We start from the raw sequence: 26,933 nt of genomic DNA on the forward strand, positions 1-26,933 counted from the left end.
AATTCTACATTGCATTGGGTCTGTTCATGTCTTTATTAGTGATACTGTCTTTGAAATGTTCAACTTATAAAAATCATCTCTAATATTTTTATGTTACAGTACAAGAAGCAATACAGGTAAACAAAAGACTCTCCACTTTAAATGAAAAACAAGAATCTGAAATTTACAGTTTAAAGAAGGTATAATTTGACATATTAAGCAAAAATAAAACCTTTAGTCCAAGATCACTGGTCTTATAGGGTATTATGGAATATCACTAGAAAACCGTTGATTTTTTTTGGTGAAACTTAGCAAAATATAAATCATGTTATGTATGAATCTTGCAAATATAATGGATGATTTTTTTTAGTCCATTCAAAATACTATTTCTTCAACTTACCGTCAGAGACATATATTCTTGGGGAAATAGAAATAGCCTATAAATATTTACTGTGCCAGTTTGATAGATAGTATGCTTGCTTTTTCCTTTCTTTTGTTCTTTTTCCTTAAGTAACTTGCATGTATTAGGTAATGTATGGTACTGAATATAACTTTGAAGAATATAAAACATATTTCTATTATAAACTCTATAGTATGTTATAATTTACTTTTCTGTTAATGTGATAAAATGTTCCTATAAAAGTGCCTTAAAGGGAAAAGGAATTTATTTTGGCTCACAATTCCAGTTTTTCTCAGTTACACTTAGTAGGGAGGTTGAAGTGGTAGAAGCTTGAAACGTTCGATCACATCATACCTACAATGAGAAACCAACCACGATGAAAGCGTGTTGTTGCTCAGCTCCCTTTCTTTGCTTATACAGTCAAGGATCCTGGCCAAGGAAATCGTGCCACCCACAGTAGACAGGTCTGCTCAACTTATTTATGACTTCTCAACAACTGATGAGTAGCCCAAAAGCATAGCCATAGAGTTGAATCTCCAGGATGATTCTAATTTTCATCAAATTGAGATCCTGGGGTCTCCATTACAACTTAGGGTTCCCTCCTAGAGCATCATGTAATGGCTTCTCAAGACCTTTGTAATGGCTCTTGATTGTCACACATTGCCTGGCCTCAGCACTCTCTGGAACCATGGCCCCTTCAACTTTGTATCATTTAGGCTTACAAAATCAATATCATTTGGATAATGCTGTCAGTTTCTGCTGCCAGATGGAGATGTATCTCATCCTCCATGGGTTGCAACTCTATCAGCTTCTGTGTGCTAATCCTTAGTAAATATTCTCGTAGGCAATTGCTTTAGAGGAATAGGGAAATGAACATACTCTCTCAACAACAATTAGTATTTAGAAGGCAGCTTGATAAACATCAGCAACACCATAAGGTCTGTGACCTCTCCAACCATGTGTTTTTGATGGGCTTATAGTACCAGCTGTGAATCCCTCTTCTGGAGCAGACCCCAAATCTAATCAGGAATAGTTTGTTACTTTGAAACAGACCAGCCACTATTGCACCAGTTGAGTACTCATTGCCTGGCCAGTTGGTAATGTTACATGCAGGGCACTACTGAGTAGTTTTATATCAGCTTGTCACAACCTAGAGTCCTTTTAGAAGAGGGAATCTCAATTGAGAAAACACCCCCACTACATTGATTTGTGGATAAGCATTTTCTTAATTGATGATTGATGTGGGAGGGCCCAGCTCACTGTGGGCAGTGCTGTTCCTGGGCTGGTGGTCCTGGGTGCAATAGGAAAGCAGGTTGAGCAAGCCAGTGTATAGCACCTGTCCCTTGCCTTTGAACCTATTCTGCTTCCATGTTCCTGCCCTAACTTCCTTTGATGATGAAATACAAACTATAAGATGAAATAAACCTTTCTTCCCCATGTTGCTTATGATCATGGTATTTTATCATAGCAGTTGAAACTCTAAGACATCTCACAGCAGCCTGCATGCATCTTTTGGTACTTTGTAAACTAGTCAGCAGAGAGGAGCATCCAGTCCAGTATGTCCTATGACCGTGCTCAGCTGACTAATTTTATGTCAACACGAGATAGAGTTAATCTGGCAGGATGACTAACTTGGCTAGTACCTATTGAGGATCCTTTTCTGCTGTAGTTTCTACTGTCTTGCATTTATTCTGCTTGGCGCTCCTCTCTGGTTTCTGGATGTAAGTTTGGTGTCTAACATCCATTTCAGTTATTGTTTCCATATTTGTTTTGTTTCCTTTCCCATTCTAGTACTGCCTCTCTATATATGTGACATCATTTGTAGTTGTTATAGCTCCTTTTTTTTTTTTTTTAACAGATCTAGCCTCAAGTTTATTTGTAAAAACAGCATAGGACATTGGTCATCTGCAAATAGTGTGTGGGTAGGTGTGTCACAGCCATCCATCTGTCTTCACATTGGCAGGAGCCTTTTCTATGGACCCTTCACAGGGGCCTGGGCACCTTTGGGAGCCTGAGCTGGAGCTGAAGCCTGGGCCTTATCTGGAGCTTTGGCCTCTGCCTTGGTTTGAACCTTGGGCTTTGGTTGGCAGAACCTACGGCCCTTGGCCATGTAGCTTTGTATCGCTTCCCAAGCTTGGGGTGAGCAATGAAAGCCAGGAGGCTGAGTTAGTGGCTGGGGCCCTTTGGTATCTTGGGCTTGATGGCCTGAGGCTTCACAAGGGCCTTGATGGCCTCTGCACATGCTCTCATTGCCTTTGTGTTGTTGGCCTGTATCTTCTTCAGGCCTTTCTTGTGCTTCTTGGCAAAGCACATGTTCCTCAGGAACTTGGGGTCAACCCCCTTAAGAGATTCGTATCTTTGTGACAGGGGTTTCTTGATGCCATTTGCAGGACTGGTTGTGTGTGGTGTGGTTCTTGGACTCGGCCATGTCTGCATGGTAACCCATGGCTCCCACAGCACCTGGAACTGGAAGAGCATTATAGTTTTTTAATGTTCTGTTCTTCCTTTCTTGTCTTTTATTGTATTCTTTAGCTCACATGATTTTCTATAGTTATGTCCAGACTACTAATGAATCCAAAAGAAGTATTTTTCATAGTACTGTTCTTTTTCCTGTGTTGAGAACATTAGATTTCTATTTTTGTTTTGTTTTTTTTTTTGTTTTGTTTTGTTTTGTTTTTTTAATTTGGTTTATTCGAGACAGGGTTTCTCTGTATAGCCCTGACTGTCCTGGAACTCACTCTGTAGACCAGGCTGGCCTCAAACTCAGAAATCAGCCTGCCTTTGCCTCCCAGAGTGCTGGGATTACAGGTGTGCGCCACCACCGCCTGGCTAGATTTCTATTTTTAAATTAAACTTTTTAAATAAAATATATTCTGATTACTGTCCTCTCTCCAGCTCCTTCCATTTCCCCCAAATCCAAACACATTCTTTCTTTCTTTTATTAGAATATAAACAGACATCTAAAAAGTATCAAAATAAGATAAAATAAGTCAAAACAAAGAAAAAGCAAAAAGAGCCAGAGGAAAGAACACAGATACTGAGAAAAATACATTTATACGCACAGAAAACCCACAAGAACCAAATCAGAAACTATAATATATAAGCAAAATATCTGTAAGGTTAAAAAGAAAATGCCCTGACAGAACATTGTGAGACAAAACAAAACAAAACAGAAACCAACCAACCAACCAAACAACCACTCCCCCAAACAAAACAAACACAAATAGGCAAACAGCTCCAAAAATACCATTGAGTTTGTTTTATGTTGGTCATCTGGGCATGGGGCCAAGCACTTAAGTATGGTTTGTATACCCAGTGAGACTCCATTGGAAAAAAGTAATTTTTCCTTTCTGAGAAGTTAATAGTTAGTAACAGCTTCTGGGTTAGGGATGGGGCTTATACTTACTTCCCTTCTCAGTGCTGGGAGCCCGAGTGGCTTAGACTTATGCATGCCGCCAATCTCTGAGTTTTATGTGTGTCAGTCCTGTTGTGTCTAGACCTGTTTCCTTCCTGTCATTCATCCCCATGGCCTCTTAGAATTTTTTTGCCTCCTCTTTCACGGAGTTCCCTGATCCCTGAGAGAAGGGATTTAATGGAGACATCCCATTTAAGACAGTGTCCCAAAGTCTCTCTACTCTGTACATTGTCCAGGTGTGGGTCCCCTGTACTTGTTTCCATTTATGACAGGAAGAAGTTCCTGATGATGGCTGAGCAAGTATGGTAGAATGTCATGACGTGTCAGTTATAGTCTGAGTACAATAGTATTTGATTTTCCTTTAGGCTCATGGCCTATCTAGTCTCCGGTACTTAGCCACCTGGGATATACATTAAAATAAAATTTTTATTTATTTTTATAAATATTTAAAATAAAATAGAATTACATCAATTATTCTCTTTCCCTCCTCCTTCTGACATCTCCCTTGTCCACTGCACATTCTTAAATTGATGTAGTTTTCTTTATTATTATTGCATGCATAAATACAGCACAGTCAGTTTGCTTTTGTTGTTTGTCTGTACATGGTTTCAGGGCTGAACACTTTGTCCCGAATATCCAGTTAGGGGAACTGTCCCTGGGAGAAGCTAATTCTCCCTCTCAGCAGTCATTAATTGTAGTGAGAACTGTGTAATTTTGGTTTCTTTTAAAAATACAGAAATATAGTAAGAATATGTTTTTCTTTTAATCCCATGTATATGGGATATGGGACTGCTTCAGACTGTCCACAGCAGCTGATTGTGACTTGCTGCATGCTTTAGCAGGGGCATGATTTTGCCAGATGCATATAATCTCTGTGATTGTATGATGTTTGGAATTCCAGGGACTTTTCAGAGGGTATACAAATGCTAGGTCCTGAGAGGCAAGATGGGTTGTATGTAGTATGTGTTTGCTGTTGTTGGTTACTGTTTGTTAAATAGTCATACACAAACAAGAAATAACAAGAAGAAATTAGATATCCTGATGGTAAAAATAAAACTTGCCCCAAGGAACTCGATACCCCTGATGAGCAGGAAGTAGTTTAAAGATAAGGTTGCCCCCTTTCTCGCCCCTGACTTTTTTTCATGGATCTTTTTTCTTTCTTCTCTATCCTTTTTTCTCTCTTCTCTAGTCTTGGAGGTAGAAAAGGGTGGGAAAGAGATGGAGAAGGAAAAGGAAGGCTTCAATAATTGCCTATAATTCTTTGTCTAGGGACCCTGTGAAATGTACCCCTTTTGGGGATGGTGTGTTCATTAATAATTTCCATTGTTCTGGTCTTATTCATAGAGACATTTCTAGGAGAGACTACTTCACAGCAGGATTCCTGGTGTTCTGGCTCTTACAGTCTTTTCACTACTGTCTCCTGTAATGTTCCCTGAGCTATAGATATAGAGCAGGATGGCTGGAGAAAACTTGAGTTAGGTGTTTCTGCTTCTTTTAAGTAGAATGGCCATGATACAAACAAACCATAGCAGGTTAGGCTTTTATAAAATAGTTTCCCACAAGGAAGGCCTTGCTAAGAAGAGAATGCTAAAGCATATTTAAAAATTGTTCTTTTTTTCTTCTCTGTACAAGGAGAATATTAACTAGAATCTACTGTGGGTTCATAGTAGAACTTCTAGAGGGAAAGCTAACAAAAGCAGGTTCCCAGATCCTATGACTTATATCCAGGAATTTCACTTTAAACTGTCATCAATTGCTCAGTTACATCTCAGAGTTTCCTATCCTGGCATTGGTTCTTGCAGAAGTTGCTGCTCTGGTAGATGGAGACTCTTTGTGTTTGTCTCTACCTTCATTTCTAGGCTAACAATTTGACCAGGATCTACTGTTTTGTGACAAATCTATGAACCACTGACTTTTTTATTTGATCTGGCTTCTACTTGTTAGAATAGATTGGTACTTAAGTATCTTACATACCCATACAGAAACTGGAAGTCCCTCTATCTATAGGTATAATTTTGCTAAGATTAGTATTTTATTAAGCATCCAAAGACATGGACATATATGTTTTGAAGAATTTGGAGTCTTGCAATGAACAGTATATACTTTAATGCATAATTTAAGAACCAGGAAATTAGGCTACTTCTTTTGGTCACTCCATTTGAAGACCAGCAGACTTCTCAGGATGAAGATTAACCACCATCTAATAACATTACAGCAGAGTTCAAAGACCATTTATATTTGTCACATTATACAATATTATGTAAGTAGTAGGTCTTATAATTTGGGCAAATTAGCTTTATGTTCTCCAGACTCTAAACATTAAGAACAGTAGAATGTATAGTGAATAGTCACATTTCTAGCCCTTATGGCTTGAAGAAGCTTTATGGCCAGGCATAATGCCAGCATTCAGGAGGTTGAAGAAGTAACATCAGATGTTCAAGGCCAGCTTCAGCTATACAGTGAATTAGAGGCAGTTTGAGTTACATAAAATGTAGTATCAAAAGAAAAAAAAAGCTTTATGTGTAATTTAGATGTATAAATGTTGCTTTGTAGATGTGAGAAATTTAAGGGTATCTATTTTAATATAAGAAAACAGGATATAATAAAAGAAATTACCTAGAATCGCAAATCAAAGTTTTAAAAGAACCATTTATTTTCATCAACATAAACTTCAAATGAAAATATAAGTAATTATTCAGTAGTTGTGAACAAGCACATTTTTTTAGTGAGTCATTTATTTTATCTTGGTTTTACAACACTGCAGTTAAGTTTGGAACCTCATACATGGCTAGATAAGTTCTTTAACACTAAGCTATACCCCCTAGTCTCAATTATTCATTTAAAATTATTTTTCAGTTAATTTTGTTTAGCATTTAAAATAAATTTAAGATAAAGGGTTTTATCATGGCATAATCATACATATATGTCATTATGTTTTGATCTTTTATGTTCCCCTCCCCCTCTGTGTTCCTCCCTCCGTCAGCTGGCTCCCTTCTTCAGCTAGTCCCTGTTACATATAGTCTGTGCCTCTGTTTCTTATTTCTTTTAATGTTTCTCCTCCACTCTCACTACAGTTGGTTTAGGATATATTCAAGTTGACACCCAAGGTTAGTCTTCACATGTTTCTTAATTTCATTTCATTTGTCAATTTCCTCCTTACTGGAGTCCTATTCCAAAAAATAAATAAATAAATAAATAAAAATCCCTTACCTATACCTATATCTTGGACTGTTTTTCCTGTACCATAAATTAAGGTCTTTGATCTATTTTGAATTGATTTTAGTACAGGGTAAAAGGTAAAGGCCTAGTTTAGAGTTTTGTATATAGAAATTCAGTTTTTCCAGCATCATTTGTTAATGAGAGTCTCTTCTCCAATGTACATTTTGATGGTTTTGTTAAAAAAAAAAAAAAAAAAAACAACAAAACACCCCATAGGTGTCTGTGTCTGTACTTGTATTTTTATTTCTGGGTTATCTATTCTATTTCCTTGCTCTACATGTCTGTCTGTGTGCCTGTACCATGCATGCTGTTTTCTCTACTTTGTCTATTTGATATTGTATAGTATTATCTCCAGCATTACTATGCTCTCTTTAGTCATTTGAGTCTTCTGCACTTCCACATGAATTCAGTAGGTTTTTCAAAGTTCTCTGGAGGATGCTACTGGTATGGGGATTGTATTGAATCTGTAGATTGTGTTTAGTAATATAGACATTTTCACAATTTTAATTCTGCCTATCTATGAGCATGCATGCAAGTGTCCTCTTCAATAATTTTGTTCAGAGTCTTCAAGTTTTCATTGTAGAATCATCATTTCAGCTCCTTTTTTTTTTTTTTTAAATTATCTTTAATCATTTTTTACGGTTCAGTTGTTATCCTCCTCCTGGTCCACCCTCTGAAAGTTCCTTATTCCATTCCTCCTTCCCCATCTTCAAGAGGATGTCCCCAGCCCACCCTACCTAAACCTACCCTACCAGGCCTCCCTACTTCCTGGGGTCTCAAGTCTCTCGAGGGTTAGGTGTGTCTTCTCTCACCTAGGCCAGACCAGGCAATCCTCTGCTGTATTTGTGTCGGTGGCCGCATATCAGCTTGTGTATACTGCCTGGTTGGTGGTCCAGTGTCTGAGAGATCTCTGGGGTCCAGATAAGCTGAGACTGCTGGTCTTCTTATGGGGTTGCGCTCCTTCTCAGCTTCTTCCAGCCCTTCTCTAAGTCAGCCACAGGGGTTTCCAACTTCAGTCCATTGGTTGGATGTAAGTACCTGCATCTGTCTCAGTCAACTGCTTGTTGGGCTTCTGGGAGGACAGCCACGCTAGACTCCTGTCTATAAGCACAGCATAGCATCAGTAATAGTATCAGGCTTTGGAGTATCCCCATGAGATGGATCCCAAGTTGGGCCGGTCACTGGGCCTCCTTTCCCTCAGTCTCTTCTCTTTTGTCCCTGCAGTCCTTTTAGAAAGAAACAATTCTGGATCAGAGTTTTGACTCCACTTGATGACCTTTCTGCTGGAGATGGACTCTATCCTCCTTCTCTTCACTGTTGGGCATTTCATCTAAGGTTACCCCCTTTGAGTTCTGAGAGTCTCTCACCTCCCAGGTCTCTGGCTGGAGTAACTCTAACCAAACAAGTGAAAGATCTGTATGAAATGAACTTTAAGTCTCTCAAGAAAGAAATCAAAGAAGACCTTAGAAAATGGAGAGATCTCCCATGCTCATTGATTGGTGGGATTAACATAGTAAAAATGGTCATTCTACCAAAAGCAATCTACATATTCAGTGCAGTTCTCATCAAAATTCCAACACAGTTCTTCAAACATGAAAAGTCTCAATTTCATATGGAAAAACAAAAAACCTAGGATAGCAAAAACAATTCTTAGCAATAAGAGAACTTTTGAGGGGAATCACTATCCCTGACCTCAAGCATCTTTTATATTTTTCTTATCCTCTAGGTCTTATATTCTTTTCTACCTCCTATTCTATGATGTTCTCTGAACCTTGGAGGGGTGATATAGATGTTCCTTTTAGGACCAATACTCTGCACTTTAAGCAGTTATGAGTATCTGCATTAGCTTCCACCTACTACAAGCAGATTCTTTGACAAAGCCTGAGAGCATCAATAGTTTACTGATGTGAACGTGGCAACTTGAAAGGCAATTTGAAAACATGGCCATTTAGCACAACAGTAATAGTAGTCATAGTTGTAATAGTAGTCATAGTTGTAGTTGTAGTAGTAGGAGAAGGAGGAGGAAGCGGCTCTCTCCTAGGCCCTATGACCCCCCAACCATGGACTTTTTTTTACCAGGATTTTACAAGTTCCCTCCTATCTTCACAGGATGTCTCAAATCCAACCAGAAAGAAGCTGGTGACCCCATCATAATCATGCTACTCTTATACCGATGGGCACATCTTGCTTGACAGGTCACTATGTTTGCTCACATGGTTCCCAGGGCCATCTACATGTACTGCAGCTTGCTTATGCATTGATAATTTTGGTTACTCTATCAAGCATTACTGTCAGCTATCTTTTTCATACATGTGACCAATTATCTGAATAAACATTAATAGAAATAATGTATTTTAGCTCATATTGCAGAGGTTTTAGCCTTAGTCCTCGGCATACTTGCTTCTAAGCCATGATGGGAGAAGGAAGCATATGTGGAGCAGGCCAGTTCACTTCTACTATGGACAGGAAGCTCACAAGGGCCTGGGATAAGAGAGAACTTAAAGCTAAGACTACAGTGACTTACTGGCTGGACTGGACCTCACTATGTAGACGAGGCTGGCCTCAAGCTCATAGAGATCTACTTGCCTCTGCCTCCCAAATACTGGAATTAAAAGTGTGCCCTACCATATCCTTCCCTTGCCCTTCCAAGCTAACCCCCCTTTCCCATTTTCCCCTTCAAATCACCTGTCTTCTGCTAATATGCTTTTAAGAGCCCCCCATCCACCATGGTCCTATTTTTCCTCCCTGGTGTCTGCAGTAACTCAGGTTATATACTCATACCTGAGGATTGAGAGTTAGGAACCACAGATGTCTTTCTGGGTTATATCACTCAATATAATTTTTTCCATATATCTACCTGAAAAATTAATGACTCATCATTCTTTATAGCTAAATAGTATTCTAGAGAGTATATGTACCACTTTTTTATTATCCAGTAATTAAGGATGTTTCCATTTCTTAGCTATTATAAGCAGAGTGGCAATAAACATGGTTGAGTGAATATCTGTGAAGTAGTTTGTCAAGTCATTTGGTCATATGGCAAGTTTATTTTTGTTTTTTTGAGAATTGTACACAGTGATTTCTAGAGTGGCTGGACTAGTTTCCCATCTCACCACAGTGAAGGAGCATTGTCTTCTGCTTACATCCTTGCCAGCACTTGTTGCCTGTTGTTTTCTAGGCATTCTGACTGAAGCGAAATCTCAAAGTGGTTTAATTTGTAGTTTCCTCATTGCTAGAGATGTGGAACCTTTCTGAGATGTTTCTTAGCTAGTTTTGTTTCTTCTTTTGAGAACACTATTCATATCCATAGCCTGTTTTTCAATTGAGTCTTCTGTTTTCTTGACTGTTTTTTAGTCCTTTGTAGATCATGGATATTAAGCGTCTATCATATGTATAGCTGGCAAAGATCCTTTCTCATTCTGTGGGCTTTCTCTTCATTTGGCTTCTTTTGTTGTACAGAAGCATTTTAGTTTTATGAGATCCATTTGTCAATTGTTGACCCTCATTCATGAAAATTTGGAGTCCTGTATAGAACATTTGTTCCTACACCTATGCCTTATAGTATGTTATCTATATTTTCTTCTACAAGTTTCAGCATTTGGGTTTCACAATGAGATCTTTGAGCCATTTGCAGTTGATTTTGTGCAGGTAGTAATGACAGATCTAATTTCATGTGGATATTTGGTTTTTCCAGAACCATTTGTTGAAGTTACTTGTTTTTCTTCAGTGAGTATTTTTTTTAAATTCTACTGCTGTAAAATTTCAAAGGGTTTAGACATTCTAGATACTCTTTTATGTTTTAGAAATTTTTACATAGTCTTTATTTTTAATCTAAATAAGCCATCTTTTTGAAAATTTCAGAAGCTAACCAAGTAATCACATTGGTCAGATTACTCACTGAAAACTTCTAATCATTAATTTTCTTGGAGATAATTTTCTGTTTTCTTTATACTGCTGTGTGATTTTGTCCAGAACAGTTAGGTTATTGGTTTGTGATAAGGTAGGATTCCTTTTGTGTGTGTGAAGCAAAATGAAACAGATCAAACTTAGTTGATAGATAAACTAGGTATTGCAGTTCTGTATGCTGCATCCACTGTTGTGGCAATCCTAAAGAATTCTGATATTATCTATGCCAGCATTCATGACCTCTGCTGTTTGTCTGAGTAAATGTCAGACTCCAGGAGACTGTGATATTAAGCAGACTCTGCTGTGCTGGAAAGGGAGGGGTGGGGAGCAAACGGCATGGTATTTATGACTGCAGGAACTGTAAGCTGTAATTTCATGAGATCAAAGCACGTGCTGTTTATCTGTTACACTAACGGCTTTGAATAAAATGGTTAGAAAACAGACAATGTACTAAAAGTTCAGAGTATTTTAAAGCTTATAAAGCCTGTAAAATTAAAAGCATAGCTTTTCAGTGGAGAATTATTTCATGGAAGTCTTTGATTTCAATTTATTATGCTTTTAAGATTAATTAATATATATGAGAAAGAGAAGACATGAAATAATTTTTTTCACTTTTCAGTCATATATTAGTTTTCTATATCCACTTTCTTCTAACTTAGAGGATATTTTGTTAACAATTATTTTAATGAGAATTGATACATTTTAGGTTATTTCCTAAGAGATAACTAATTCCAGCAGCTTCTCATGTCATAGTAGTGTTACATACGGGAAGAGGACTGACGAGATGGCATGACAGGTGACATGTACCCACAAGTTAGAGGACCTGAGCCCAACCCATGGAGCCTAGTGCTGGAAAGAAAGAACTGGGCCCACAGGTTGCTTTCACATCCTCACTTGTGCTGTGTTCATACATCCACACCCACACGCAAGGAGCTAAACAAACATAATTTAAAAAAGAAAAACACTGAGATGAAGAGAAGTTTGTTGCATTTTGTTGCCATAAAGAAGAAAAACCTCTTTAGATCACCAATTCTCATTTATTCAGAGAGTTCTAAGTTATATAAGTGGCTTTGTTCCTCTTATATAGCTGTGTACCTCTTATTAACAGGCCAGTGAAGCTTAGGAATGAACCTTGAACACATCACTAATATAAAACAAGTGATTGAATAACTTAATTTCTAATTTGTTTGAATTTTATTTACTTAATTCAATTATATCTTGGAATAGGAAAGGCTAATATTAAAAAACTAATAACTAAAATTTCAAAAACTATTATCAGTTTTCCCTTGAGAGTTCTCTTTGACTAAGAAAGCAACTGTGATTATATAAGAAAAGATATACATTTTATTTAAGTCAGTTTCATTTAAAAAGAAAAATCATGGGGCTGGAGAGAGAGCTCACAAACTGTCCGTATATAATTCCTGTTCCAGGGGATCTGACACCCTTACACAGACATACATGCAGTCAAATAACCAGTGTATATAAAATAAAAGTAAAATAAAAATTTAAAAAGTAGAATCAGTTGGGGCTGGAGAGATGGCTCAGTGGTTAAGAGTGCTTGCTGGTTCTCCTAGAAGACCCAGGTTTGGTCTTTAGCACCTTTGTTGGATGACTGACAACTGCCTGTAACTCAAGCTCTAGGGGGCCACTGCCCTCCCTGTATCCCATAGGCATCCACACTCCCATACATATACACATAATTGAAAATCAAAGAAAAGATGTTTTCTTCAGCCATTTGAATATAAGAGATATTACTACATTAAATAATGCATAATATGAGTATCTGTCAGTATTCTGGAAATCTGAGTTGAGATGAAAACTTTAGGATCCTTTAGCAGATATTTTACCTTTGCATTAATTTTATACATCTTAAGACCTTACCTTGTGAAGCTAAATTTATCTTCCCTTCTATCACCTTCCATAGTCATTTTAACTGGCACCCAACTCTTTATATTTACCAATGCTAAAAATGGTAAAAAAAAAAAACAAAAAAACAAAAAAACAATAACTTGTTCAATAAGTTCAAAGAACATTTAGCCTATGGCAGACTAGAATAATGATTCATTCATTATATTGTTTGCTGACCAAAATATACTTAGTGTAGACTTAAAATGAGGAATTATCCTATTTTATACTCACAGTGGGGGGATTCTTGATTATAACAGTCAAGATTATTTTTCAGTTAAAAAATATAGTGTTCTTTTAAAGTTAACACAGTGCTGATAACTCACATCTGCTAAGCTTTGTTTTTCCAATTTGCTAATAAAACTTCACTGACCTGCTGATACTTAACACCAGGAAGTCCTTAGGCCATGGATCTGAAGTGCTGTGTCGGTTTCTTGACTAGAGAAAAGCTGGCTAATTCACATAAATGCTCAGCACTACACTCACTCCACTACTTTCCTTCCTTCCTTCCTTCCTTCCTTCCTTCCTTCCTTCCTTCCTTCCTTCCTTCCTTCCCTTTCTTCCTTCCCTTTCTTTCTTTCTTTCTTTCTTTCTTTCTTTCTTTCTTTCTTTCTTTCTTTCTTTCTTTCTTTCTTTCTTTCTTTCTTTCTTTCTTTCTTTTTGGGATTTGGTTTTTTTGAGACAGGGTTTCTCTGTATAGCCCTGGCTGTCCTGGAACTCACTGTGTAGACCAGGTTGGCCTTGAACTCAGAAATCCGCCTGCCTCTGCCTCCCAGAGTGCTGGGATTACAGGCATGCACCACCACTGCCTGGCTAGTCCACTACTTTCTAAGCAGTCTTGTAAGTTGGCTGTATCTATTGTACCATTAACAGTACTCTGTTTTGCTGACTTTGAGTGCCTTCATCAAGTGTTTTTATTGCCCTTTACTTTATGCTGAATAAGTCAAAATTGATCAAATTTATTTTAAACAATGGTAAATCTTAGCTTCTTCATATTTATCATTCTTTACTACTCATATTCATTACACCTTTTAATTCTTATTAATTTCCAGAGATAGGTGTGTTGGATATAAGTTGTGGAACAAGATACTTTTCCTCAAGGAGCTTGTAGAGCAGGGTTCTTTAAGTACGCCACCATGCCTAGCTCAGTAGAACAAGTACATGCTCATATTCCATGTCTCTATTTCTTTCGTTCCGACTGTTTACTTCACTGAAGAAAAGAAGAAATGATGGTCTACTAGAAAAAGAGTAGCAAAAATGAAATACAGAGTAAGCAGTTGGAATGAAAGAAACAGAGGTATGAGATACGAGCATGTAATAGTTTTGTTTTGTTTTTTTTTTTACTCATTTTTTATTCAATATATTTTTATTTACATTTCAAATGATTTCCCCTTTTCTGGCTCCCCACTCCCCGAAAGTCCCATAAGCCCTCTTCCCTCCTCCTATTTCCCCCATCCAACCCTTCCTACTTCCCTGTTCTGGTATTCCCCTATACTGCTGCACTGAGTCTTTCCAGAACCAGGGGCCACTCCTCCATTCCTCTTGTACATTATTTAATATGTGGATTATATCTTGGGTATTCCACATTTCTAGGCTAATATCCACTTATCAGTGAGTGTATACCATGATTGATCTTTTGAGACTGGGTTGCCTCACTTAGTATGATGTTCTCCAGATACATTCATTTGTCTAAGAAATTCATGAATTCATTGTTTCTGATGGCTGAATAGAACTCCATTGTGTAGATATACCACATTTTTTTTATCCATTCCTCCACTGAGGGACACCTGGGTTCTTTCCAGCTTCTGGCTATTACAAACAGGGCTGCTATGAGCATAGTGGAGCATGTGTCCTTATTGCATGCCAGGGAATCCTCTGTGTATATGCCCAGGAGTGGTATAGCAGGGTCCTCCGGAAGTGTCATGCCCCGATTTCTGAGACACCGCCAGACGATTTCCAAAGTGGTTGTATCATCTTGCAATCCCACCAGCAGCAGAGGAGTATTCCTCTTTCTCTACATCCTCGCCAACACCTGCTGTCTGCTGAGTTTTTAACCTTAGCTATTCTGACTGGTATGAGGTGAAATCTCAGGGTTGTTTTGATTTGCATTTCCCTAATGACTAATGATGTTGAACATTTCTTAAGGTGCTTCTCAGCCATTCGAAGTTCTTCATGTGAAAATTCTTTGTTTAGCTCCGTACTCCACTTTTTAATAGGGTTATTTGGTTCTCTGGGGTCTACCTTCTTGAGTTCTTTGTATATATTAGATATTAGTCATCTGTCAGATTTAGGGTTGGTGAAGATCCTTTTCCAGTCTGTTGGTTGACATTTTGTCCTTTTGACAGTGTCCTTTGCCTTAGAGAAACTTTGTAATTTTATGAGGTCCCATTTGTCAATTCTTGATCTTAGAGCATAAGCTATTGGTGTTCTGTTCAGGAACTTTTCCCCTGTGCCCATGTCCTCAAAGGTCTTCCCCAGTTTCTTTTCTATTAGTTTCAGTGTGTCAGGTTTTATGTGGATCCACTTGGAGTCGAGCTTAGTACAAGGAGATAAGAATGGATCAATTTGCATTCTTCTGCATGCTGACCTGCAGTTGAACCAGCACCATTTGTTGAAAAGGCTATCTTTTTTCCACTGGATGTTTTCAGTTCCTTTGTCGAAGATCAAGTGACCATAGGTGTGGGGGTTCATTTCTGGGTTTTCAATCCTATTCCATTGATCTACTTGCCTGACATTGTACCAATAACATGCAGTTTTTATCACTATTGCTCTGTAGTAATGTTTGAGGTCTGGGATACTGATTCCCCCAGAAGTTCTTTTATTGTTGAGAATAGTTTTAGCTATCCTGGGTTTTTTGTTGTTCCAGATGAATTTGAGAATTGCTCTTTCTAACTCTATGAAGAACTGAGTTGGGATTTTGTTGGGGATTGCATTGAATCTGTAGATTGCTTTTGGCAAGATGGCCATTTTAACTATATTAATCCTGCCAATCCACGAGCATGGAAGATTTTTCCATTTTCTGAGGTCTTCTTCAATTTCCTTCTTCAGAGATCTAAAGTTTTTGTGGTATAGGTCTTTCACTTGTTTGGTTAGAGTCACCCCAAGATACTTTCTGCTGTTTGTGGCTATTGTGAAGGATGTCATTTCCCTAATTTCTTTCTCAGTCTGCTTATCCTTTGAGTATAGAAAGGCTACTGATTTGCTTGAGTTGATTTTGTAACCAACCACTTTGCTGAAGTTGTTTATCAGCTGTAGGAGTTCTCTGGTAGAGTTTTTTGGGTTTCTTAAGTATACTATCATATCATCTGCAAATAGTGATAGTTTGACTTCTTCCTTTCCAATTTGTATCCGTTTGACCTCCTTATGTTGTCTAATTGCTCTAGGTAGGACTTCAAGAACTATATTGAAAAGATATGGAGAGAGGGCGCAGCCTTGTCTAGTCCCTGATTTTAGTGGGATTGCTTCAAGTTTCTCTCCATTTAGTTTGATGTTGGCTACTGGTTTGCTGTATATTGCTTTTACTATGTTTAGATATGGGCCTTGAATTCCTGTTCTTTCCGAGACTTTTATCATGAAAGGATGCTGAATTTTGTCAAATGCTTTTTCAGCATCTAATGAAATGATCATGTGGTTTTTTTTCTTTGAGTTTGTTTCTGTAGTAGATAGCATTGATGGATTTCTGTATATTGAACCATCCCTGCATCCTTGGGATGAAGCCTATTTGATCATGGTGGATGATTGTTTTGATGTGTTCTTGGATTCGGTGGGCAAGAATTTTATTGAGTATTTTTGCATCGGTATTCATAAGGAATATTGGCCTGAAATTATCTTTCTTTGTTGGATCTTTGTGTGGTTTTGGTTTCAGGGTAATTGTGGCTTCATAGAACGAGTTGGGTTGTGTTCCTTCTGTTTCTATTTGGTGAAATAGTTTGAAGAGTATTGGTGTTAAGTCTTCTTTGAAGGTCTGATAGAATTCCGCACTGAAACTATCTGGTCCTGTGCTTTTTTTGGTTGGAAGACTTTCTATGACCCTTTCTATTTCGTTAGGGGTTATGGGTCTGTTTAGATGATCTGTTTGATTCTGATTTAATTTTGGTATTTGGTATCTGTCTAAGAAATCGTCCATTTCATCCAGATTCTACAGTTGTGTTGAGTACAGGCTTTTGTAGTAGGATCTGATAATTTTTTAATTTCCTCAGTTTCTGTTGTTATGTCTCCTTTTTCATTTCTAAGTTTGTTAATTTGGATACTGTCTCTGTGCCCTTTGGTTAGTTTGGCTAAGGGTTTATCTATCTTGTTGATTTTTTTCAAAGAACCAACTCCTGGTTTTGTTGATTCTTTGTATGGCTCTCTTAGTTTCTACTTGATTGATTTCAGCCCTGAGTTTGATGTTTTCTTGTCTTCTTCTCCTCCTGGGTGAATTAGCTTCTTTTTGTTCCAGGGCTTTCAGTTGTGCCGTTAAGCTTCTAGTGTATGCTCTCTCCAATTTCTTTTTGGAGGCACTCAAAGCTGTGAGTTTTCCTCCTAGAACTGCTTTTATTGTGTCCCATAAATTTGTGTATGTTGTGCCTTCATTTTCATTAAATTCTAAAAAGTCTTTGATTTCTTTCTTTATTTCTTCCTTGACCAGTATCATTGAGTATTGTTCAGCCTCCATGTATATGTGGGCTTTCTGTTGTTTTTGTTGCTATTGAAGACCAGTCTTAGTCCATAGTGATCTGATAAGAGGCATGGGATTATTTCGATCTTCTTATATTCATTGAAGTCTGTCTTGTGACCAACTTATATGATCGATTTTGGAGAAGGTACCATGAGGTGCTGAGAAAAAGGTATATTCTTTTGCTTCGGGATTGAAAGTTCTATATATATATATCTGTTAAATCTAATTGGTCCAAAGCTTCAATTAGTTTTACTGTCTCCCTGTTTAGTTTCTGTTTTCCTGATCGGTCCATTGAGGAGAGTGGGGTGTTGAAGTCACCCACAAATTATTGTGTTAGGTGCAATGTGTGCTTTGAGCTTTAGTAAAGTTTCTTTTATGAATGAGGGTGCCCTTGCATTTGGAGCATAGATGTTCAGGATTGAGAGTTCTTCTTGGTGGATTTTTCCTTTGACCAGCAAGAAGTGTTCTTCCATGTCTCTTTTGATGACATTAGGTTGAAAGTCAATTTTATCTGATATTAGAATGGCAACTCTGGCTTGTTTCCTGAGACCATTTGCTTGTAGAATTATCTAACAGCCTTTTACCCTAAGGTAGTTTTTGTCTTTGACATTGAGGTGTGTTTCCTGCATGCAGCAAAATGTAGGGTCCTGTTTATGTATCCAGTCTGTTAGTCTATGTCTTTTTATTGGGGAATTGAGTCCATTGATGCTAAGAGATATTAAGGAGTAGTGATGATTGCTTCCTATCATTTTTGATGTTAATTTTATACTTGTGTGGTTATCTTCTTTTGGGTTTTATGAAAGAAGGTTATTATCCTGCTTTTTTCAGGGTATAGTTTCCCTCGTATTGGTGATTTCTCCCTATTATCCTTTGTAGGGCTGGGTTTGTGGAAAGAAATTGTGTAAATTTGGTTTTGTAATGGAATATCTTGGTTTCTCCATGTATAGTGATTGAGAGTTTCACTGGGTATAGTATTTTTGGCTGGCATTAGTGTTCTCTTAGAGTGTGCATGAGCTCTGCCCAGTATCTTCTAGCTTTCATGGTCTCTGGTGAGAAGTCTTGTGTAATTCTGATAGGTCTTCCTTTATATGTTACTTGCCCTTTTTCTCTTACTGCCTTTAGTATTCTTTCTTTGTTCAGTACATTTGGGATTTTGATTATTATGTGACGGGAGGTATTTCTATTCTGGTCCAGTCTGTCTGGAGTTCTGTAGGTTTCTTATATATTCATGGGCATCTCTCTCTTTAGGTTAGGGAAGTTTTCTTCCATAATTTTGTTGAAGATATTTGCTGGCCCTTTAAGTTGTAAATCTTCACTCTCATCAATGCCTATAATCCTTAGGTTTGGCTTTCTCATTGTGTCCTGGATTTCCTGGATGTTTTGGGTTACAAGCTTTTTGCATTTTGCATTTTCTTTGACTGTTGAGTCCATGGTTTCTATGGTATCTTCAGCATCTGAGATTCTTTCTTCTATCTCTTGTATTCTGTTGTTGGCATCTAAGGCCCCTGATTTCTTCCCAAGATTTTCTATCTCTAAAGTTGTCTCCCTTTGCGATTTCTTAGTTGTTTCTATATCTGTTTTTAGATCCTGGATGTTTTTTCTCAGTTCCTTTACTTGCTTGTTTGTGTTTTCCTGTAATTCTTTGAGAGTTTTTTGTGTTTCCTCTTTCATGACTTCTGCCTGTTGATCAAAGTTCTCCTGTATTTCTTTAAGTGATTTTTGCATTTTCTCCTTATTGGCTATTATCTTTTGACCCATATTATCCTGAATTTCTTTAAGTGATTTTTGTGTTTCCCTTGTAAGGGCTTCTAGCTTTTGATCATTTTTCTCCTGAATTTTTTTAAGAGATTTATTTATGTCCTTCATGTGTTCCTCTAACAGCATCCTGACCAGTAATTTTAAATCCAACTCTTGTTTTTCTGGTGTGTTGGGGTATCCAGGACTTGCTGTTGTTGGAGAATTTGGTTCAGATGCTGCCATAATGCCTTGGTTTCTGTTGGTAATGTTCCTATGTTTGCCTTTAGCCATCTAGTTCTCACTGGTGTTAGATGGTCTTATTGTCACTGACTGGTGCTTAAACCTCCTATGAACCTTTAAGGCTATTTCTGAGACACTGGATGCCTGGGTTTCCTCTGTCCCAGATTGCTGATGTGCTGCCTTTATCTTTTGTGCTCTTGGAACCCTGCTGATTCTTGCCTCAAGCAATGTTATACTTGGGTTGTCTCAGTGAACCAGGTGTTCCCCGACTGCTCTGTTGGGCGAAGATAGTGGAGGCAGAGAGTCACTCCCTCTGCTGATCCCCACGTAGGACACAGGCCCCATGACAGGCAGGCTGGTAGACAAACCACCTATGCGCTCAGGTCCTGGGTGCAGGCAGACCCCTGGCGGTTTGCGCCCCCAGAGATCTTAACCTCTGGATATCTCAGTACCTGGTGCTGCTTTTCTGCCCCGGCAGGCAAGGAAGATGGTGGTGGGGAGTCATCCCCTCTGCTGATCTCCACGTAGGACACAGGCCCCATGACAGGCCGGCTGGCAGATGAAACACCTATGTGCACAGGTCTTGGGCACAGGCAGATCCCTGGTGGGTTTGCGCCACATGTAATAGTTTTATTGAGCTAGCTTAGAACTAAGCCTTTCTGTTAGTCTTCTTAAAGAGGCTCATGGTTTGGAACATACTGATGTTGCTTTCTCTTCCCATCTTGTTCTCTTTTGTAGATAATAATACATGCTATCCTGTCTCTGTATCTGTAATAAATATAAATAATGAAATACACAGTCACCTTAGAAAATTTAACAGGCTATAGACCTGCATGGATGCACTGCAACTTGCAAATGAAATGAAAATTAAAATCAGATTAATGTAGTTCTGATGGGCTCAACTTTTCTGCATCATAATTTCAGGTAAGCTGTGTACGCCTACACAATGGCTGAGCAGCCTCATCTGTTTCTAGGTATCTTCCCAATAGGAAAGTTTGAAATTCTTTCAGACTCATCTGTTGTTTGACCTTCCTTCAAGTTTTTTCTGATGACTAACTCTATGCAAATTATCTAGTACATATTTCTAAATCTCATAAAACCACTTGGTGGTTTCATCCTTTTAAAAAAAGATTTACTTATTTTATGTATGTGAGTACACTGTCTCTGTCTTCAGAAACACCAGAAGAGGGCATCAGATCCCATTATAGATGGTTCCCAGCAACCACATGGTGGCTCACAACCATCTGTAATGGGACCTGATGCCCTCTTCTGGTATGTCTGAAGACAGAGAGAGTGTACTCATAGTATATAAATAAAAAAAAATTTAAAAGATGTGAAGTGTAAACATGAAGTAGTAAGCAAGTATAGAAGGATACTCAGTCAGTTTTATAATACCCGTGTAAATGTGACCTATTTAAAGGTCTTTTTTTTTCTTTTTTTTTCCTTCGATATAATTTTTTATTTACATTTCAAATGATTTCCCCTTTTCTAGCCCCCCACTCCCCGAAAGTCCCATAAGCCCCTTTCTCTTCCCCTCTCCTCCCACCCACCCCTTCCCACTTCCCCGTTCTGGTTTTGCCGAATACTGCTTCACTGAGTCTTTCCAGAACAAGGGGCCACACCTCCTTTCTTCTTGTACCTCATTTGATGTGTGGGTTATGTTTTGGGTATTCCTGTTTTCTAGGTTAATATCCACTTATTAGTGAGTGCATACCATGATTCACATTTTGAGTCTGGGTTACCTCACTTAGTATGATGTTCTCTAGCTCCATCCACTTGCCTAAGAATTTCATGAATTCATTGTTTCTAATGGCTGAATAGTACTCCATTGTGTAGATATACCACATTTTTTGCATCCACTCTTCTGTTGAGGGATACCTGGGTTCTTTCCAGCATCTGGCAATTATAAATAGGGCTGCTATGAACATAGTAGAGCATGTGTCCTTATTACATGGTGGGGAATCCTCTGGGTATATGCCCAGGAGTGGTATAGCAGGATCTTCTGGAAGTGAGGTGCCCAGTTTTCGGAGGAACCGCCAGACTGATTTCCAGAGTGGTTGTACCAATTTGCAACCCCACCAGCAGTGGAGGAGTGTTCCTCTTTCTCCACACCCTCTCCAACACCTACTGTCTCCTGAATTTTTAATCTTAGCCATTCTGAGTGGTGTAAGGTGAAATCTCAGGGTTGTTTTGATTTGCATTTCCCTAATGACTAATGAAGTTGAGCATTTTTTTAAGATGCGTCTCTGCCATCCAAAGTTCTTCAGGTGAGAATTTGTTTAACTCTGTACCCCATTTTTTAATAGGGTTGTTTGGTTTTCTGGAGTCTAACTTCTTGAGTTCTTTATATATATTGTATATTAGCCCTCTATCTGATGTAGGATTGGTGAAGATCTTTTCCCAATTTGTTGGTTGCCGATTTGTCTTCTTGATGGTGTCCTTTGCCTTACAGAAACTTTGTAATTTTATGAGGTCCCATTTGTCAATTCTTGCTCTTAGAGCATACGCTATTGGTGTTCTGTTCAGAAACTTTCTCCCTGTACTGATGTCCTCAAGGGTCTTCCCCAGTTTCTTTTCTATTAGCTTCAGAGTGTCTGGCTTTATGTGGAGGTCCTTGATCCATTTGGATTTGAGCTTAGTACAAGGAGACAAGGATGGATCAATTCGCATTCTTCTGCATGCTGACCTCCAGTTGAACCAGCACCATTTGTTGAAAAGGCTATCTTTTTTCCATTGGATGTTTTCAGCCTCTTTGTCGAGGATCAAGTGGCCATAGGTGTGTGGGTTCATTTCTGGATCTTCAATCCTGTTCCATTGATCCTCCTGCCTGTCACTGTACCAATACCACGCAGTTTTTAACACTATTGCTCTGTAGTATTGCTTGAGGTCAGGGATACTGATTCCCCCAGACTTTCTTTTGTTGCTGAGAATAGTTTTAGCTATCCTGGGTTTTTTTGTTGTTCCAGATGAATTTGATAATTGCTCTTTCTAACTATGAAGAATTGATTTGGGATTTTGATGGGTATTGCATTGAATCTGTATATTGCTTTTGGCAAAATGGCCATTTTAACTATATTGATTCTACTGATCCATGAGCATGGGAGGTTTTCCCATTTTTTGAGGTCTTCTTCCATTTCCTTCTTCAGAGTCTTGAAGTTCTTGTCATACAGATCTTTCACATGTTTGGTAAGAGTCACCCCAAGATACTTTATACTGTTTGTGGCTATTGTGAAGGGAGTCATTTCCCTAATTTCTTTCTCAGCCTGCTTATCCTTTGAGTATAGGAAGGCCACTGATTTGCTTGAGTTGATTTTATAACCTGTCACTTTGCTGAAGTTGTTTATCAGCTGTAGGAGCTCTCTAGTGGAGTTTTTTGGGTCACTTAGGTAGACTATCATGTCGTCTGCAAATAATGATAGTTTGACTTCTTCCTTTCCGATTTGTATCCCTTTGACCTCCTTATGTTGTTGAATTGCCCGAGCTAGTACCTCAAGTACAATATTGAAAAGATAAGGAGAAAGGGGGCAGCCTTGTCTGGTCCCTGATTTCAGTGGGATTGCTTCAAGTTTCTCTCCATTTAGTATGATGCTGGCTACCGGTTTGCTGTATATTGCTTTTACTATGTTTAGGTATGGGCCTTGAATTCCTGTTCTCTCCAAGACTTTAAGCATGAAAGGATGCTGAATTTTGTCAAATGCTTTTTCAGCATCCAATGAAATGACCATGTGGTTTTTTTTCTTTGAGTTTGTTTATGTAGTGGATTTCATTGATGGATTTCCGTATATTGAACCAACCCTGCATTCCCGGGATAAAGCCTACTTGATCATGGTGGATGATTGTTTTGATGTGTTCTTGGATTCGTTTGGCAAGAATTTTATTGAGTATTTTTGCATCGATGTTCATAAGGGAAATTGGTCTGAAGTTCTCTTTCTTTGTTGGATCTTTGTGTGGTTTTGGTATCAGTGTAATTGTGGCTTCATAGAAGGAATTGGGTAGTGTTCCTTCTGTTTCTATTTTGTGGAATAGTTTGAAGAGTATTGGTGTTAACTCTTCTTTGAAGGTCTGATAGAATTCTGCACTGAAACCATCTGGTCCTGTGCTTTTTTTGGTTGGAAGACTTTCTATGACTCCTTCTATTTCTTTAGGCATTATGGGACTGTTTAGATGGTCTAGTTGGTCCTGATTTAATTTTGGTATTTGGTATCTGTCAAGGAAATTGTCCATTTCCTCCAGATTCTCCAGTTGTGTTGAGTACAGGCTCTTGTAGTAGGATCTGATGATTTTTTGGATTTCCTCAGTTTCTGTTGTTATATCTCCCTTTTCATTTCTAAGTTTGTTAATTTGGATACTTTCTCTGTGCCCTTTGGTCAGTCTGGCTAAGGGTTTATCTATCTTGTTGATTTTCTCAAAGAACCAGCTCCTGGTTTTGTTGATTTTTTGTATGGTTCTCTTTGTTTCTACTTGATTGATTTCGGCCCTGAGTTTGATGGTTTCCTGCCTTCTACTCCTCCTGGGTGAAATAGCTTCTTTTTGTTCCAGGGCTTTCAGGTGTGTCATTAAGCTGGCAATGTATGCTCTCTCCATTTTCTTTTTGGAGGCACTCAGGGCTATGAGTTTTCCTCTTAGCACTGCTTTCATTGTGTCCCATAGATTTGGGTATGTTGTGTCTTCATTTTCATTGTGTTCTAAGAAGTCTTTAATTTCTTTCCTTATTTCTTCCTTGACCAAGGTATCATTGAGTAGAATATTGTTCAGTTTCCACGTGTATGTGGGTTTTCTGTTGTTTTTGTTGCTATTGAAGACCACTTTTACTCCATAGTGATCAGATAGGAGGCATGGGATTAGTTCGATCTTCTTATATTTGTTGAGGACTGTCTTGTGACCAATTATATGGTCGATTTTGGAGAAGGTACCATGAGGTGCTGAGAAAAAGGTATATTCTTTTGCTTTAGGATAGAATGTTCTATATATATCTGTTAAATCTAATTGGTCCAAAGCTTCAATTAGTTTCATTGTGTCCCTGTTTAGTTTCTGTTTTCCTGATCGGTCCATTGAGGAAAGTGCAGTGTAGAAGTCACCCACAGTTATTGTGTTAGGTGCAATGTGTGCTTTGAGTTTCAATAAAGTTTCTTTTACGAAAGAGGGTGCCTTTGCATTTGGAGCATAGATGTTCAGGATTGAGAGTTCTTCTTGTTGTATTTTTCCTTTGACCAGCAAGAAGTGTCCCTCAGAGTCTCTTTTGATGACTTTGGGTTGAAAGTCAATTTTATCTGATATTAAAATGGCTACTCCAGCTCGTTTCCTGAGACCATTTGCTTGTAAAATTGTCTTCCAGCCTTTTACTCTAAGGTAGTGTTTGTCTTTGACCCTGAGGTGTGTTTCCTGTAAGCAGCAAAATGTAGGGTCCTGTTTACGTATCCCGTCAGTTAGTCTGTGTCTTTTTATTGGGGCATTAAGTACATTGATGTTAAGAGATATTAAGGAATAGTGATTGTTACTACCTATCATTTTTGACATTATTTTTTAAATTTGATTGCTTAACTTCTTTTGGGTTTGATGAAAGGTTACTATCTTGCTTTTTCCAGGGTGAAGTTTCCCTCCTTGTATTGGTGTTTTCCTCCTATTATCCTTTGTAGGGCTGGGCTTGTGGATAGATATTGGGTAAACTTGGTTTTGTCATGAAATATCTTAGTTTCTCCATCTACGGTGATTGAGAGTTTTGCTGGATATAGTAGTTTTGGCTGGCATTTGTGTTCTCTTAGAGTCTGCATGAGATCTGCCCAGGACCTTCTAGCCTTCATAGTCTCAGGTGAAAAGTCTGCTGTGATTCTGATAGGTCTTCCTTTATATGTTACTTGGCCTTTTTCTCTTACTGCCTTTAATATTCTTTCTTTGTTTAGAACATTTGGTGTTTTGATTATTATGTGACGGGAAGTATTTCTGTTCTGGTCCAGTCTGTTTGGAGTTCTGTAGGCTTCTTGTATATTCATGGGCATCTCTCTCTTTAGGTTAGGGAAGTTTTCTTCCATAATTTTATTGAAGATATTTGCTGGCCCTTTAAGTTGTAAATCTTCACTCTCATCTATGCCTATAATCCTTAGGTTTGGTCTTCTCATTGTGTCCTGGATTTCCTGGATATTTTGGGTTACAAGCTTTTTGCATTTTGCATTTTCTTTAACTGTTGAGTCCATGGTTTCTATGGAATCTTCAGCATCTGAGATTCTTTCTTCTATCTCTTGTATTCTGTTGTTGATATTTGCATCTCTGTCCCCTGATTTCTTCCCAAGGCTTTCTATCCTCAAAGTTGTCTCCCTTTGAGTTTTCTTAGTTGTTTCTACTTCTGATTTTAGATCCTGGATGGTTTTGCTTAGCTCCTTCACTTGCTTGTTTGTGCTTTCCTGTAATTCTTTAAGAGATTTTTGTGTTTCCTCTTTCATGACCTCAGCCTGTTGACCAAAGTTCTCCTGTATTTCTTTAAGTGTTTTTTTGCGTTTCCTCATTATTGGCTTTTGTATTCTCCTGGATTTCTTTCAATGATTTTTGTGTTTCCCTTGCAAGGGCTTCTAACTTTTGATCCATTTTCTCCTGAATTTCTTTAAGTATGTCCTTCATGTGTTCCTGTACCAGCATCATGACCAGTGATTTTAAATCCAAATCTTGTTTTACTGGTATGATGGGGTATCCAGGACATGCTGGTAGAGGAGAATTGGGTTCAGATGTTGCCATATTGCCTTGATTTCTGTTAGTGACGTTCCTGCGTTTGCCTTTTGCCATCTAGTTCTCACTGGTGTTAGTTGGTCTTGTCAGTGCTGGACTCACCAGTGCAAGCTGCCCCTTCCCAGGTGGCCTCTGGTGCACAGCTTACCTCCTGCACTGCCTGGAGACAGGGTGCTGTTGCCCAGGCTGTTCTGATCCCGAAGCAGACACCTGAAGGCTCCCGCTGGTTCCCGCTGGATTCACTGGAGCACACCGACTTCTCCCAGCTGGCCTCCCAGAAGCCCCTCCTGCCTCTTGCAGGACCTGGAGAGGACCTGGGTTTTGCCACCCAGGCTGATCTGGATCCGGAAATGGAGAGAGTTGAGCTGAGGGCTCCAGCCAGAGGCTTCAGGACTGGGACCCAAGCTCTGGGCCCCAGGAGCAAGCCGCGCTGCGAGCTCCCAGACTGCCTCTGGGTGCACACCGGGTCTCCCGCACTTCCTGGAGACCGAGCACTGTAGCCCTGGCCGTTCAGATTCCAAAGCAGGCACCCGAAGGCTCCCGCTGGCGCCTGCTGGATTCACCGGAGCTCACCGACTTCTCCCCGCTGGCCTGCTGATGTGTTCTTGGGTGCCCTTGCAGCTCTAGTGTGCTTTGCCCCAGATTGTGTCTGTGAACCAGATGGAGCCTGTGTGCACCCCCAGGGAGCGCAGATGGTGTATGCAGCAGGGACCTCACCTGCGCGCTAATCACTCCACTGGGCAACTGATCCCCCA

General features: G+C 38.9%; 1 protein-coding gene across 1 annotated transcript in view; it reads left to right on the forward strand.

Moving 5' to 3' along the window:
- The window catches only part of Ccdc73 (coiled-coil domain containing 73), a 99,152-nt gene that overhangs the window by 39,041 nt on the left and 33,178 nt on the right, over positions 1-26,933 (forward strand). Inside the window, exon 8 of the mRNA XM_052183131.1 lies at positions 100-179. Within this exon, the coding sequence (XP_052039091.1) occupies positions 100-179 (80 nt within the window). The remainder of the gene's footprint in view (positions 1-99; positions 180-26,933) is intronic.

The sequence above is a fragment of the Apodemus sylvaticus genome, chromosome 5 (genome assembly GCF_947179515.1).
Source record: "Apodemus sylvaticus chromosome 5, mApoSyl1.1, whole genome shotgun sequence".
NCBI lineage: Eukaryota > Metazoa > Chordata > Mammalia > Rodentia > Muridae > Apodemus > Apodemus sylvaticus.